General features: G+C 32.5%; 1 protein-coding gene across 2 annotated transcripts in view; it reads right to left on the minus strand.

Moving 5' to 3' along the window:
• The window catches only part of LOC117169157 (rho GTPase-activating protein 7), a 407356-nt gene that overhangs the window by 13005 nt on the left and 379264 nt on the right, over nt 1-15087 (minus strand). For both annotated transcript variants that reach the window (XM_033355372.1, XM_033355371.1), the window contains one exon: nt 1047-2730. In XM_033355372.1, the coding sequence (XP_033211263.1) occupies nt 1047-2730 (1684 nt within the window). The remainder of the gene's footprint in view (nt 1-1046; nt 2731-15087) is intronic.

Here is a 15087-nt window from a genome sequence, read left to right on the forward strand (position 1 = left end):
TAAAACAATCACTGGTGAATATTATGCATCATTATTAGAGCAGCTGAAAGAAGAAATTAAAAAAAAAAACGACCACATTTGGCGAGAAAAAAAATTCTCTTTAATCACGACAACGCCCGAGTTCACACATACTTCGTTTCAATGGCTAAAATTGAAGAACTAAAATTCGAATTGGTCGAACACCCACCGTATTCATCAGATTTAGCCCCCAGTGACTTTTTCTTATTTCCAAACTTGAAAAAATGGCTCGGTGGACAGAGATTTCCAGAGAACGAAGACGTCATTGCCTCTGTAAGTGCTTATTTTGAGGAACTTCCGAAAACGCATTTTTCTGAAGGATTAAAAAAACTTGAAAAGCGATTGACCAAGTGTACAGAGCTCCAAGGAGATTATGTTGAAAAATAAAAAAAAATTTACCCAAAAAAAATTGTTTTTATACTTCCTTCTAAGGACTTATTGAACTACCCTCGTAGTTATATTTCCAGTTAAAAAATTAATTTGCAAATTTAAAGTTGCAACTGGAATAATTCAATTTTCAGTGAAAAAACTCATTTTCAGACAGCGAAAAAAAACCTTTTTCCACAAAATAGCTCATTTTTTAACCAAGGAGATAAATTTTTGATTAAAATAATGAATATTTAACAACAACAAATTAATTTTTAACCAAACGATAACTCTCAACCAAGTAATTAAATTTTCATTTAAAAATATGAATTCGGAACAAAAAATATACTAGTTGATCTTTCAACCAAGAAAGATAAAAATCTTTAATGAAAAATAATGGAATTCAACCAAAAAAAAAACAGAAGTATCAAATAAAACCGAACAATTTTCAACAAAAAACAGAGCAGTTGAAAAAAATTGATTTCAAAGAAAAAACTAATTTTCAACAAAATCGTGAATCACTGTTATTCAATTTGACATTGCAATTAAAAAAATGAATCACGCTCTCGAACAAATATTGCTGACTTGAAAAAAAATTCCCTGACATTTCCAGATTTTCTAGGTCCCTAGACACCCTGAATTAATATTGTATTTAAACTTACGTTGAAAAATAGCGATGAAAGTCTCCGAGAGTTTGTTAGTCAATAAAGCTTCCGGCAGTTCCCTGAAGTACTGTTTCACGAGATCAGCGACATCATAAGCCTGTTGTCCATCAAAGTTAATATTCTCACCATGAGATTCAGTCATGTCTTTCAGCTTGGAAATCCTCGACTTGGCTCCACTCTTTCTAAAAAGCCCCACCTGATCAAGTGCGTTCACCCTCAGCCATTTCAAGGCAATTTGAATACACTTAGGCAAAGCTTGTCCAGTCCTCTGAAGTGAAACCAACAACGGCACCCCAAAAACTGTCTTATCCTTATAATCAGGAGACTTAATCTTTCTGATGAACTTGGGTAATTCCCAGTTCCAGCCAGTCCTATGAGTCGGGCAATATCGTTCCATGCAAGCAGTCAGTTTCAATAAAGCCAACTTCCTCAGCACCAACAGCTGACCACAAGACATCGAAGCCATCGCCCTCGGACAAAGTGGGTCCAAAGCATCTGGATTCAGAGATCCTCTCTGAAAACTGTGCCACCTGACAACATTGCCCTTGTGTCTTGGGGAATCCTCCTCCTGATCAGAGTCTCTACTAGCAGCTGTCGAACTGCTCTCTTGACTCCCAGCCAATTCTGAATTCTTGGACCGAGATTTTTCTCTATAGATAGTAACCTCTTTGGCTGATGATCTCTCTTCCCTATAGACATCTTCTCTCCCGTGTCTAAAACTCTTGTGGAATTTTTCCTCCCTTTTCAGGGCAGACACCTTGTCTTCGTTCTGGGAATTGTCTCTGCGTTTAGATTCTTTTCCTAGATTCAAACTCCCTCCTCGATGTGTGAGGGTCCCGGGTTTGCTTAGAGCATCTTTTGGACTTTGGGAGACGTATTCGAGCACCTTGGTGTGATTGCTGTTAGCGTCTTTGAAGTACCTCTGTCTCCAACTTGTTGGCTGGCATTCGGAATCACTGAGGGTGCCCTGGTCTTCTCTTCCTCGGTGGAGGAACCTTTTCGCTCGATTTAATTTCGTTCGGGTTGGTGTGGGTGTGGGCCCTCCGCATTGGGATCCATCAGAACAGTAACTAGAGGAGTCGTCTCCAAGTGGGCTTGGTGCATTAGTTGTTGGAGATGATGGATAGTGGTAAGCTGATGCTGGCAAGGTCAGTGGTGAAGATGGCATTGGAAAGGGCGTGGGTGGCGGAAGATCATTGAAGGAGAGAGGAGCTTGGCCCGTGGGTGAGACGTCGACGCAGTTCAGATCCTTCATCTTCTGCTGCATCGATATCACATCGAGAACTTGAGGTCCACTGATGACGACACCATCACGATTTTGTCGCTTTCTTCTTCGTGATTTTAAGGATTCAACGCGACGCAGGAAGGCTTTCGCACCATCTCGAAGTCTTTCGGAACCGGTGCGACGAAACCTTTGGCCGAGCTCGTCTGACATGGTGCCTGGGGGAAGACTGGCATAGCGGAAACTGTCGACCATCTGGTCATCTGCTTCCTCGGCTTCAATACGCTCTTCAAGGGATTCTTCCTCAGAGTGTAGATTCTGGCCTGCAATTGTTTGAAGTTTTTCGAGAGTTGATTGGTTCACATCACAGACTCGGGACCATCTTCGGGTCTTATTTTCGAAGGTCCAGTTTTCGCTGAGGGCGCACTGGTTGTCTTCGTCTGAATCCTCGCCACCTCCCTGTAACATAAATAAGATTCTTATCTAAACTATTTTCTGCATGATCAAATTAAGCTAAGGGTCTTTTGGGGTGCATTATACTTTATCATTATTCTTTTTCTTTTAGGGCACCTCATCAAGTTTTTAATGATGCTGCACTTAATCTTAATTAGTTACAGCGGGCTCATCATTTTTGACAGGTGTTGACTGACACGACACGTGCCTGGCAGAAGGTCTTGATGACATTTTTTTTCTTTGGTTTCCAAGAATTTTACAAACTGTACAAAGGTTTAAGCATCGTCCAGAAATTACGTTAACACTTTAAGTGTTTAACCACTCAGAATTTACATAAATTTTTTGTACTAAAAGTACATATGGTAACATTTTTATTACGTTTCCAGGTGATGAATGGTGTTGGTATAAAATTAATCTTTTCGTTTAAAAATCTACGTTTTTAGTCGAAAATTCAACCTTTGTGGTTGAGAATGCTTGAATTTTATTAAAAATTCGTCTTGTTTGGTATTAAAGTAATCTTTTTGCTTCAAAATTCATCTTTTTAGTTAAAACTTCAAATTTTTGTTGGAGAATTATTAAACTTGATTAAAAATTAATTTTTTTGGATAGCAAATGATTGTTTTTATTTAAAAATGCATTTTTTTAGTTGACAATTTAACTTTCTGGTTGAGAATTATTGAATTTTTATTTGAAATTAATTTTTGTTGCAGTAATTAATCTTTCTCTTTCAAAATTCAACTTTTTGGTTGAGAATTTTTTTTAAATTGAAATACTTTCTTAAAAATACATTTTTGGTTGACGATTCAAATTTTTTATTAAAAATTCATCTCTGGTTGGAAATTGAACTGTTTCATTTAAAATTCCTTTTTTTGTTGTTGAAAAATTACTTCGGTAATTGACAAAATTGCTGTTCCATTTTTTGGTCTAAAATGATTCTTTTGTTAAGAGTTATTGTATTTCGTTTGAAATTCGTATTGTTTCGTATAAAATTTAATTTTTCATCAAAATTTAGTATTTTTTATTTGATAATTCAATAGTTTTGTACAACCAATTTTTCATTTTCCCTTGGAAGTTCCATAATTTAGGATTTGATAAAAAAAATCGTCTTTAGTATAACTTAAAATCATTTTTTTTTTTATTAAAAGTTTAACTATTGCATTTTTGTTAAAAAATATACGTTTCTTAGTTTAAAAATTTAATTATACCCGGATTAACTGGTGCATAAAATTCAATTAGGCACATTTTCACACTTACTCTGTAAATAACCTTTTTATTTTAATTGTTGATTTATTATAACACGGCCACGTAGACAATATAGGCATATTGACAACTTGATTCACTATAAACGCAAAAAAATTCTTATAAATGTAAAGTCGTGTTTTACCTAAAGTCTACGTTACTTTCGGGAGAGGGGGGGGGGGGGGGGGGGGGGGTCATAACAATATCAACTGTTGTCAACAAGAGGGGTGGGAATTGCCCAAAATTGGTAACGTGATTTTTGGATGATCCCTAGAGTCGTTACAGACAGTCGGAATTACATTTTTAAACTTGCAATATTGAAATCTACAAGAAAACGAGGCACAAGAAAGAATTGTGTGAAGTGGTAAATCACGTTGTGCACAATAATGCTTTCAATATCTGTCTAAGCCAATCACGTTGACAGTGAGGAACGACGTTTATTACAACCTAAAGGGTAGACATTAATTTTTTGAGCCAAGTTAATGTTCGTCTGACCTCCATTGGTCTGTGACTAAGCCTCAAAGAGGCTCCTAGCTTTCTAAGTCCAAGTTCGTTACGAAACTTGACGCCTTTGTTATATGGGAAATAAATGCACACGGACTCCGACCCATGCGACCTGACCCCATAGCGACAATGGATCTGGTTTCACCGTGGAGCGCCACGCCTGGGATCTTTCCTCGTCCAGAGAATCGTGGCTTTTTGCTTTAGTAGGTTTACGACCGCGAGCTGTCGACTATAAATAATAAACCGTTTTTTGGTGTCTTTCTTTTTTCCCCGCTTTTCCTGCACCATTTGCCATCAGTTTGTATCGTCCCGCTTGATTACAAGAGCACGAAAAATCGCGACAAAGTGGACCAGTTAAATATAATGCTGCCGTTATTGGGAAGACGCTCTGGAAACAAAAAGAAGAGGAAACGTAGCATTGCAGAAACGAACCTCACTCAAAATATAACGTCGCCCACACTTCTTGAAATAGATTTTTTGGAATTAGGTGCACTTTTGCGATTACCTAACCCCGGATGACCCGGAGGCTGCAAGAGGCGTAAGATGCTTGATTTTCGACATTTCTCGCTAACTAAAATGAGAGCATCTCTGACGTATGGAATCACTTTCGATCTTGAGTGCAGCATTTAATCTGGTCCACAAAAAAGTTGCTCAATTGGCTTGCCCAAGACAATTCTCAGAAAGCTAATTTCTCACTTGAAAAATACATAAGTTTTTACGAAAATAAGTATCTGAAGTTTATGAAGTCTCGAATTATTTCACGCTAAACATACCATTTTTCAGAATATATTAAGAGAATACGTCAGTGAATTTTTGACCCAGTGAAGTTTTAATTATAGAGGCATATAAATTATGCATTTGATATGTTTTCATCGAGAAAATATATTTTTGTCAATTCAAAGAAGAGCTTGGAACTCAACGAATTAAATTATTCATTCAATTATATCAGGCCTCACAGTTCCTACAAAATAAAAAAATAGGGTACCCTGTTTGATCTAATAGGGTACTTTATTATTAGCATTCAAGAGATTTTCCCAAGTAAGTTAATGTTTTTTTTAAATATAAAAAATGACTACTTGGAAAACATACTGTTTTTTGTTTTTGTTTCCTTAAGACGTAACGTATTGTGGATCTTACTTTCCTCTCGCATTTAACCGTTTAAAATTGAAATCCTGAGAAGAAAGATTCTCGTAATGTAAGTTTGTGGACCAATCTACATATGTTCTGTATTTAAATAGAAATTACACTCGCTAAACCATTCTGGAATTAGTCCCTCGACATGCTACTATCTATTTCAGAAGTTCTGGCACCTGACCAGTGGTTACAAAACAACGGAGTACAATGTACCCCCAATTAAACGCACCTCACCACTTTATCGAGAAATTAAACCATTAAAACTTGTTTAGAAATATATCTGTACAAGCGCTTTTTTACAACACAAACGGAAAAGGTTTAACAAACATTTTATCTTGATAAAAATGTCAATTAATGTTGCTATTAGGAGTTTTTTAAATTGATTTTCTACTTAAGGGAATGTACCAGTCTTTTTCAGAACATAAAATTTAATTTTAAAAAATTGTTAACTGATAGGTCCAGCTAGTCTGAAAAGACGATAAGAATTTTCTGTTATTCGAATTAAGAGATCAATATTATTTTAGATCGATAGTGTTGATTTCTATTTTCACGGTGGGTGAAAAGGTACCTTACTGATCAGTGGTTACCATCTCTCTGCTGATAATAGAGATTCCTTGAAAGATTTACTCTGGATTGTATTAAATTATCTTAGATTGCCTAAGATTAACCCGAACTGCATATTATTACTCTGGATTACATCAAATTATGGTGATTTACTCAGCCTAAACTAGACTCACTAGAATTATTAATCAAAAAAGATTTATTTTTAACAAAACTGTTGAATTTTCAATAAAATAGATCAACTTTAAACTAGAAAGTTAAATTTTTTTCAAGAAGAAGCATTTTCTACCAAGCAAGATGAATTTTCAACAAAGGAGATGAATTTTCAAAGCAGTAATTGAATTTTTAACTAAGAAAGCTAAATTTGTAACTATACAGTTGCATTTGACACAAAAGAATAAAGTATTGATAAAATTAGAATAGTTAAATATAGCTTAAAAAATTTAATTTTAACCAAAAAATGTATTTTCTACAAAATAGTTTAATTATAAATCAAAGACCTAAATTCTTAATAAAAAATTTAATATTTCATTTAAAAAAACCCAATTTTAAACAAATTACATGAATTTTCCATTTAAAAATTAATTAAAAAACAAGGATTTTCCAAAAAATATTTAAATAATTTTCCACGAATGAAATGAATTTTCAACTAAAATGATGCATGAATAAACAAGAAACAAAATGTTTTAATAAAGTACCTCTACTTTCAAAAATGTAGTTAAATTTTCAATCAAAATGATTAATTTTCTACCAAGAAGGCAAATTTTTAAATAAAAAATAAATTTCTTCAATTTTTAAGTAAATAGATTAATTGTTTTGCCAAAAACACGAATTTAAAAAAAAAAGTACATGAATTTTTAACCAAAAAGTTGAATATTGTTGCAAGATTCCTTTTCTTCTAAACAAAACGAATTTTTTAACAAAATACCTGTATTATCAAGCAAGAATCTTAATTATCTATTAAAAAAATAGAAGAACTGAATTTTCAACTAAGAAAGATAAATTTTCAACCACAAAAAAATAGCTAAATTTATCATTTAAAAATTAATTTTTCAACAAAAAACTAATTTTAAATAAAATAATTTTTTGCAACCAAATCATTTTCAACTAAAATCAAGGCTCTTTAACCAGAAAACTGAATTTTTAACAAAGTAGTTAAATTTGTAACCAAGTAGTTCAATTTTCACCGAAAAGGGCAAATTGTTAACAAAAAATAGAATAGTTACATTTTCAATTTAAAAAAATTAATCTTTTCAAAATAAATCAATAAAATGAATGAAACTGAAATGAAATATAAAATTTTAACAAAGTAGTTAATCTGGCAACCAAGTAGTTCAATTTTCAACGAAAAAAGCATATTTTAACAAAAAATAGATCAGTAAAATGTTCATTTAGAACATTCATTTTCAAGAAAAAGAATAACAAATTTTTAACAAAATATTTCAAAAATATTTGGGTTGCTTATGTAAATTACTCCGAATGATCTGAATTACTTTTGATTAGAAGTTTATTAATATGCTGACTTAAATAATTTTTAATAAACCGGAGTACAGTAGAATTATCGTTGATTATCTGGATTACAAGTTAATTACAACAAATTATAAGTGGATTAGATCTAGATTACATGTGGATTAGAACTGGAATACTCCATATTAGAATTGAATTACTTGTATTATGAGTGGATTACTTCGAATTAATTGGAATGCCCCCGATTAAATATATTACACTGGATTGCAAGTGGATTACTCCAAATTAAGTGGATTCCTCCGGAGTATCACTCCGGAATAGCCGAGCGGTCCAGCAGATTACTAAAGGTTTTCATTTCGGTTTCATCCATTCAAGATTTTATTTTGTTTAAATGATGCAATTTTGTTAACTCTTAAAATAGATTGTAACTGACAATATGGATGAGCCCTAGCTAAAAAAAAAATTGAAACAAACCAAATACCTAAATGGGCCAGACATGCCCCTATTGTATATTTCGAATATTTAAAAAAAATTGTATAACTACAAAGTTGCTGAATATAATCGCATGTAACAATTAGCCATGTTACGTCTGTCATATGCCCTTGAAACTAAAACTCGAGAAAAATTATTTTTTTATTTTCAGTGATATTTTATTGGATTAAAACATGACTTGTTAGCCTCGCCTGTTCATAATTCCATAAATCAATTAATCGATTTCCACTGGGAAACTAATAATAAAGCAACACTTGACTGAGAGAAGATAGTTCCCCAAACCCGTTCCACTAAAAAAAAAGCCTTGAGCACATTTGCTAGAATCAAATTTTTTTTAATAGGGATACTAAACATACGACCTCGACATCTTACTTTCGAGCTTTTATGATGAGCCTCAAAACATGACGAAGACTTCTCCTATGGGATATAAAATTGCGAAATAAAAATTTTTCTCGGTGGAAGATTGATAACGTACGAATGGAGATTGTCAAATCGTGATAGAGACACTAAATCAAAGGATCAGTAAAGATGAGATTAGTTCTATCCTGTAAGATGGCAAGTAAAGACGAATATGGCCACTCGTCTGCCCTCCGATTCAGGACATCAGTTAATGTGACTTTCTAATATCTTAACATAATATAAAAAGCTACTTCCGTACCTTTCAAAAGGCTAGTTATGAAATCTAGTCGAATTAGGGCACTGGGGTCTAAAATCAACATCTGTCTTCAATAAAAAGAAGCCTTAATTAGATCACCAGAGCGCGACTCAATAAAGTGGCAGTGAATTTAGAGAATTTCCGATTTCAACATTTCGCGGGAACTAACGGGCGTTTGTTTAAATATTTTGAAATCTGTTTGGTGATGTTTTGAACTCTCATAAATTTGCTGTGATAAATTGAATAGGATTCCTAAAAAAAAAAGTAGAACCCGTCTAAAATCAGACTTCAGATAATTGTACCCTAATTTCTTTTTATTTTGTTTTTTTAACTTATAATTTGATATGATTGAATTAGAAAAGACTCGGCTTTGCAGAGAACACAAAGAAAAAAATCCTTGAATTTAATCTTGACATTCAAGATTTATGTATTCAAGTTTACGAAGGAGAAAAATTATTGATTACGTAACATTAATTTGAATATTACAGTATGTTCAGAATAAAGGCTGCACAATGCCTTCTTTTTACGTAAGCTTTTATATTAATACCTAATTATTATAACTTTTGGTCTGGAAACAAAGGCCATTAAAAAAAAATCTTATTCTCTTTTATTTTTGTACAGGCAAAGGCTTTTTGTCCACTCTAGGAAGCTTGGCAGTCAACTTTATCTGCATTTCCGTTCCGCTGTGTTACAGTCTGACGTGACGATTCTCGTCCACATGAGTTATTTTCATACCCGCACTTCGTAGCTGGTACGTACAGCCTTCGTCATTTCCGTCACTACCAGTTGAATAAACTGTCCTTTAAAATAGTTATTTAAAAAAATAAATAAACTATTTAAACAAGTTCTTCTGGTCCCACACAGGTGCCTGCAAAACTTTTTTTTTTAATTTCCGGGCTTTTTCCTGATTTTTCCCTGACCAAATTGTGATTTTTCCTGGTCATTAATATTACAGAGAAAAATGTTTATATTGTAATCTTTTTAACATATAATATTTTCTAAACGTGATAAAACAATTTTCATTTCAAATAGAAATTTTTCAAACTCATTTTTTATATCAACCACAAAAGAAGACCTTTCTGAACATAAGATGAATTTTTATTGCAAAAGAATAAATTTTCGACAAAACAGTTCAATTTTAAAAAAAATTATGACTTTTTTAATCAAATAGTTTAATTTATTAGGAAATTGTTTAATTTTCATCTAAGTGGTCGAATTAACAAAAAAGTTAAATTTCAATCAAAGAAATGTTCACTTTCGACAAAGTAAATGGATTTTTTAGAAGACATTATAAATTAAAAAAAAAATTAATTTCTTATGAAAAAAGGTCGCATTTTCTGTCCAAATGTTCAACAAAACAATAGTATTTTATGAAAAAAAGTGTTTTCAACAAAATAATTAAATTTTCAACCAAATAGTTCAATTCTGAACCAACAGAAGTTAAATTTTTAGTAAAAAAAAATAATTTCCAACAACAAAATAACAATCATTCAACAAAACAGTTCAATTTTCATCCCAGGAGATGAATTTTCCACTAAAATCATGAATCTACAAACAAGGAAATGAATTTTTTTTTAATATTTCAAGTTTTAAGCCAAAAAAAGAGTTTTAAACTAAACAGACCAATTTTTTTTTAAAAAAAGGCCTAATTTTCAACCTGCAAATATAATTTTTCTATTAAAAAGAGGAATTTTCCACAAAATAGTTTAATTTTAATCAAGAGATGAATATACAGCCCAGAATATGAATTTTCAACTGAGTAGTTCAATTTTCATATAAAAGAATTGATTTTCAACAAAAAAGAAACAACGAGTTTTTGATCAAAGAGATTAATTTCCAACTAAGATGATGAATCTTTAGCAAAAATTTATTTAAAAAAAAAAGTTATTCAATCTACAACCGTCAACAAATAATGACGAATTCTCAAAAAATAGTTGAATCCTAAAACAAATTTTCTTTGTTTCAATACAAAGGGACGAAATTTCTAATAAACGAGATAAATTTTTAAACCAAACAGGCGAATTAAAAAACATAGTCGAATTAAAAAAAAAACATTCAAGTTATATTTTGAACACCAAAATATAATTTTGCAACCAAAAAGTTAAATATTCTAACAAACTGGTTGAATTTTCAACCCAAAAAGATGAATTGCCAACGAAACAGTTGAATTTTTCACCAAATAATAAAATTTTTAACTGAAAAAATCTTCGGGATGAAGCAATTAAAAACAATAGAAATACAAGGTAAATAAATTAGTACTTGTCCCTAGACAATTTTTTATTTACTCAGACCAATTAAAAAAATTTCAAATTTATTATCCTTGATAATTATCTAAAGTGCATCTTACCGAAATTAACTCACTTTTGAAAGACTTTTTTTCTCAAAATACCTAATATTTCTCTGAGCAATAGAATTTTCAAGGTTTTCCCTGACTTAGGTTACCCTGCCAACGGAAAAAGCTCTGAAACAAGATAAATATTCAGCAAAAGTGTCTCAAGTGCACAAATTTTGCAAGTGAACTGTCAATAAGAATTTAAATAACCAGTTCTGCTGCACGGTTTTTCTTACATTTTACAGATTTCTCTTCAAAATTCTATATAGTTATTTTACCTTAAGACAAGGGGCGGTAACAAAAAAGTCACGCGATTTAAGTGTTAACACTTTCTCTTGAACAGAATCGAATCGGCTTTATGTATAACCCAATTATTGAAGATTTTTGATGCTGCGAGGACCCACATCGCGGGCGAAAGAGAGAACCGCAAATTAGCCGCATCTTTTTAATTTTACGGTTTCACTTCACGACTTCACCCTCGGCTTCGGGATGTTACTCTTAAAGTCTCGAGTGTGTAATTGGGGGACCAACGGATCGCTTTGAAGAGATGATGGCATATTTTTGGTTGCCATCGTCGACGACGTGTGTACCAACATGCCTTTTTCTCGAGGTGACACATCAAATGTACCGACTCTCTTATTTTGGTTGGCACTTTATCCAAATTTCATGCGTCACAGAATATTATTTATTCATTCACGGACCTCCAAATCCGGTCTCGTAATTTAATTAAATCCGGCCAAATGGACCAACATTAATTTATTCCAATAATTAGTCATTCATTGTGTCCACAGAAGGTAAATATTTTAATTAAAACGATTAAATCATTAGAATTTAGAAGCCTAAAAAATGTAAAGAAACCCAAAATTGCTGGACATTTCACGGATTACAAAAATTGTTCACGGCTATTGAAATTATAAAAATTAAACTTTAAAACTGATAATATTTGCATTTAAAGACTTCAAAACTGAACTGAGTACTCAGAGTGGAACTCTTTTGAATTTTTAACTTAAAATTTTGTCTCAGAAAATATTTAATTCAGAAAATATTTAATTCAGAAACTCGTAATTCAAATGCTAACAGATTATTTTTAATTAAATGTCAATAAACTGTAAAATTTCTGGAATAAAAGTAGATTCACGCTATCATTTTTATAATACTATAAATTAAAAATAATACTCTTTTTCAACTCACATTGACAAAAATGTTGAAAATAAGACATTTCTCTCTTCCTATGTAGTACAAAATTGAAAATAAAAACTTTATTTTCATCCAAAAGTTAAAAATACCACATTTACCCCCCGTCCACTCAGTGAATATGTTAAAAGAAAAAACTAGCTTTTCCAATTCATAGAAACAATTAATAACGAGTATTTCCACCTACCAATTCAATAAAAATATTAAAAACTAAAAATAAAGTTTCCTCCAATTTAGAAAAAAATTTAAATACTCAGTAAGACCGTCAAAAAGAAAAAGAATGGTCGCTTCCAATTCAGGAAAAAATTAAAATTAAAAATTGTATCCCTTCCAAGTCTATAAGGATCTTCAAAATAAAAAAATTTCTTCTTCCAATTCAGAAAAGTTCGAAAACCAAAATTTTCCCCCATTCAATACGATAAAAACATTTAAAAGAAAAAAGTGGTAAAAAATAATAACTTACTTTTTTCCAATTCAGCAACACAAATTAATAATAAAAAATGCCCCTTTTCAACTCAATAAAACTGCCTTTAAAAAATGGCTTCTTTAAAATAAAAAAAATATATGTAACCAAAATGTCGTTCCTTCCAACAATATAAAAGTCTTTAAAAAAAATGTTCCTTTGCCTATTCGGAAAAAAACTACCTAAATGTTCATTCCTTCCAACTCTATAAAAATATTTTTTTTTAATACGTATCCTCTTCCAATTTAGCAACAGAGACGAAAAATAAAAAGTTCCCCCTTTTTTCAATAAAAATGTTGAAAAAATGGAGAAAAAAATCCTCCCTTCCAACACAACAAAAACGTTAAGGAGAAGAAAGACATCTTCTTATTTAGAAAAAAAAATAACTTACCTCAACTTCGTCCCTTCTAATTTGATGAAAATGTTAAAAATAAACATTTTTCCTCTTACAATTTAGAAATAATTTAAAGTAAAAAATTCTTCCTTTAAACTCAACAAAAATGTTAAATGAAACAGATGGCCTCTTCCAATTCAGAAAAGAACAACTACCCAGAATTTCATCCCTTCCAAAATAATAAAAATGATCAAATTGAAAAAAGAGCCTCTTTCAATTCAAATAAAATTGTAATGCGAAATTTCTTCCCTTTTAACTCCTTTCGAGTCCATCCCCCTTTCCTGCACCGCCAATTATTATTATTATTATTATTATTATTATTATTATTATTTTTTTTAACAAACATTTCTGTGTTTAAATGTTGTCACAGGCTTATACTGCCTAATATGTCGAAGGCATTTTTGGTCGGAGATGGATTTTTATTTGATCATTTTTGCACGGGGCTGTCCCGGTATATATCATCAGTCACGGACGCATTTTTATAATGCAATCAAGTGATCTGATGAGAGCAGTCTGCCCAGACATATTGGACAAAGCCTGGTTTTACCCCATTATTGACGGACTGGGTTGCAGTCAAGTACACGATGGGGGGACCTACAGCTTAAGGTGGGTTCCGAACTACCAGAACTTCAGTAAAGGTACATTGAAAAATTTCTGGAAGTACCAGCTCAGGGATCGTACCCCGGACCTCTGAGGTGAAGTCCGGGTGTCTAACCAACTGAGCCACTGAGGTTATTATTATTATTATTATTATTATTATTATTATTATTATTATTATACTTCGAATGTTTGCTTTTATTTTAAAACCCCCAGTAAACAGAAACCACCTGCCCTCAACAGTCCTCAATGCTAAAGTATCATTTAAGTCCCTTAGCATGAGTATCCTTACTGGCGTAAGACTCCACTTTATAAGGAAAGGGGCCTGCAAAAGTTTCACTTTACTAACGTGGGCTTGGACACTATATGGATTTTTATTACAACCTGAAAGTTTGACAGGGAAAAGGAAAACTGCAGAAACCCATCTTTCCTAGTACAGACTATCTTTCGACTGTCGCGTTTGAATGTGGTCATTCAACATTATCGAGTGTACGTCATCCTTAGCATCACACCTACCTCTCGATATTGGCCAAACGCATTGAATACAGTCAATTTTCACCGCGCCGCCACTGCTGTCTGATAGACGCAGCCTTATTTATTTACTTATTTATTCAGAAACGGATTCTTTGTGTTTGTTCAGGATACTTTGAAGCCTAGCATATTTTGTAAAGGTACGCCTCCATCGTTAGGTATCAACGCTCGTTACGGATAAAAGTACCCAATTTTCATAAATCGTACTGTCGAATCTACCGAGAATGGAGAGACGAGAATGTAAATACCACATTAGAAAACACATCGTTAGCGGTGGAGGATGGATTATTGAAACGCGAGAAAGAAGACCTGGAAGAGAATGTAAAACTGGATATTCCAGACTGCTTGGCACGACGACAAGAGAGCCTAGGAAAAAATTCGCGATGACAGATACTTGAATCAGCCATCGATTTATCATGAGGTATCTTTCACGTTCTCAATAATAAATAGAGAGGCGTATAGAACTATGGAGAAGACATAGCAACATTGCAATTCCGAGTAGTGAGTGGAACGTAGGTCGAATGATTCTTGTTGTTTTTCTTTCTTCTGAGGCTTGCTTATAAGCCTATGAAGAAATCAAGATTCTCCAGGACGAAGCGACTAATGAGGCTTCATTGAAACTTCTGGAATCCGTGTTCTTCTTAAACTAAAAGTTATAACCTTGTGCTAGAACAGGATGCGCACGTGTCATTTGTAAAATTGATTTTCATGCAATATTTTATTTTTGAACAGGGGGGCCGCTAGATATTCTTTTCTAAATCTGGATTTTATAAATGATTTCAAGATTGTTGAATTTTTAG

Source organism: Belonocnema kinseyi, chromosome 3 (assembly GCF_010883055.1).
Source record: "Belonocnema kinseyi isolate 2016_QV_RU_SX_M_011 chromosome 3, B_treatae_v1, whole genome shotgun sequence".
NCBI lineage: Eukaryota > Metazoa > Arthropoda > Insecta > Hymenoptera > Cynipidae > Belonocnema > Belonocnema kinseyi.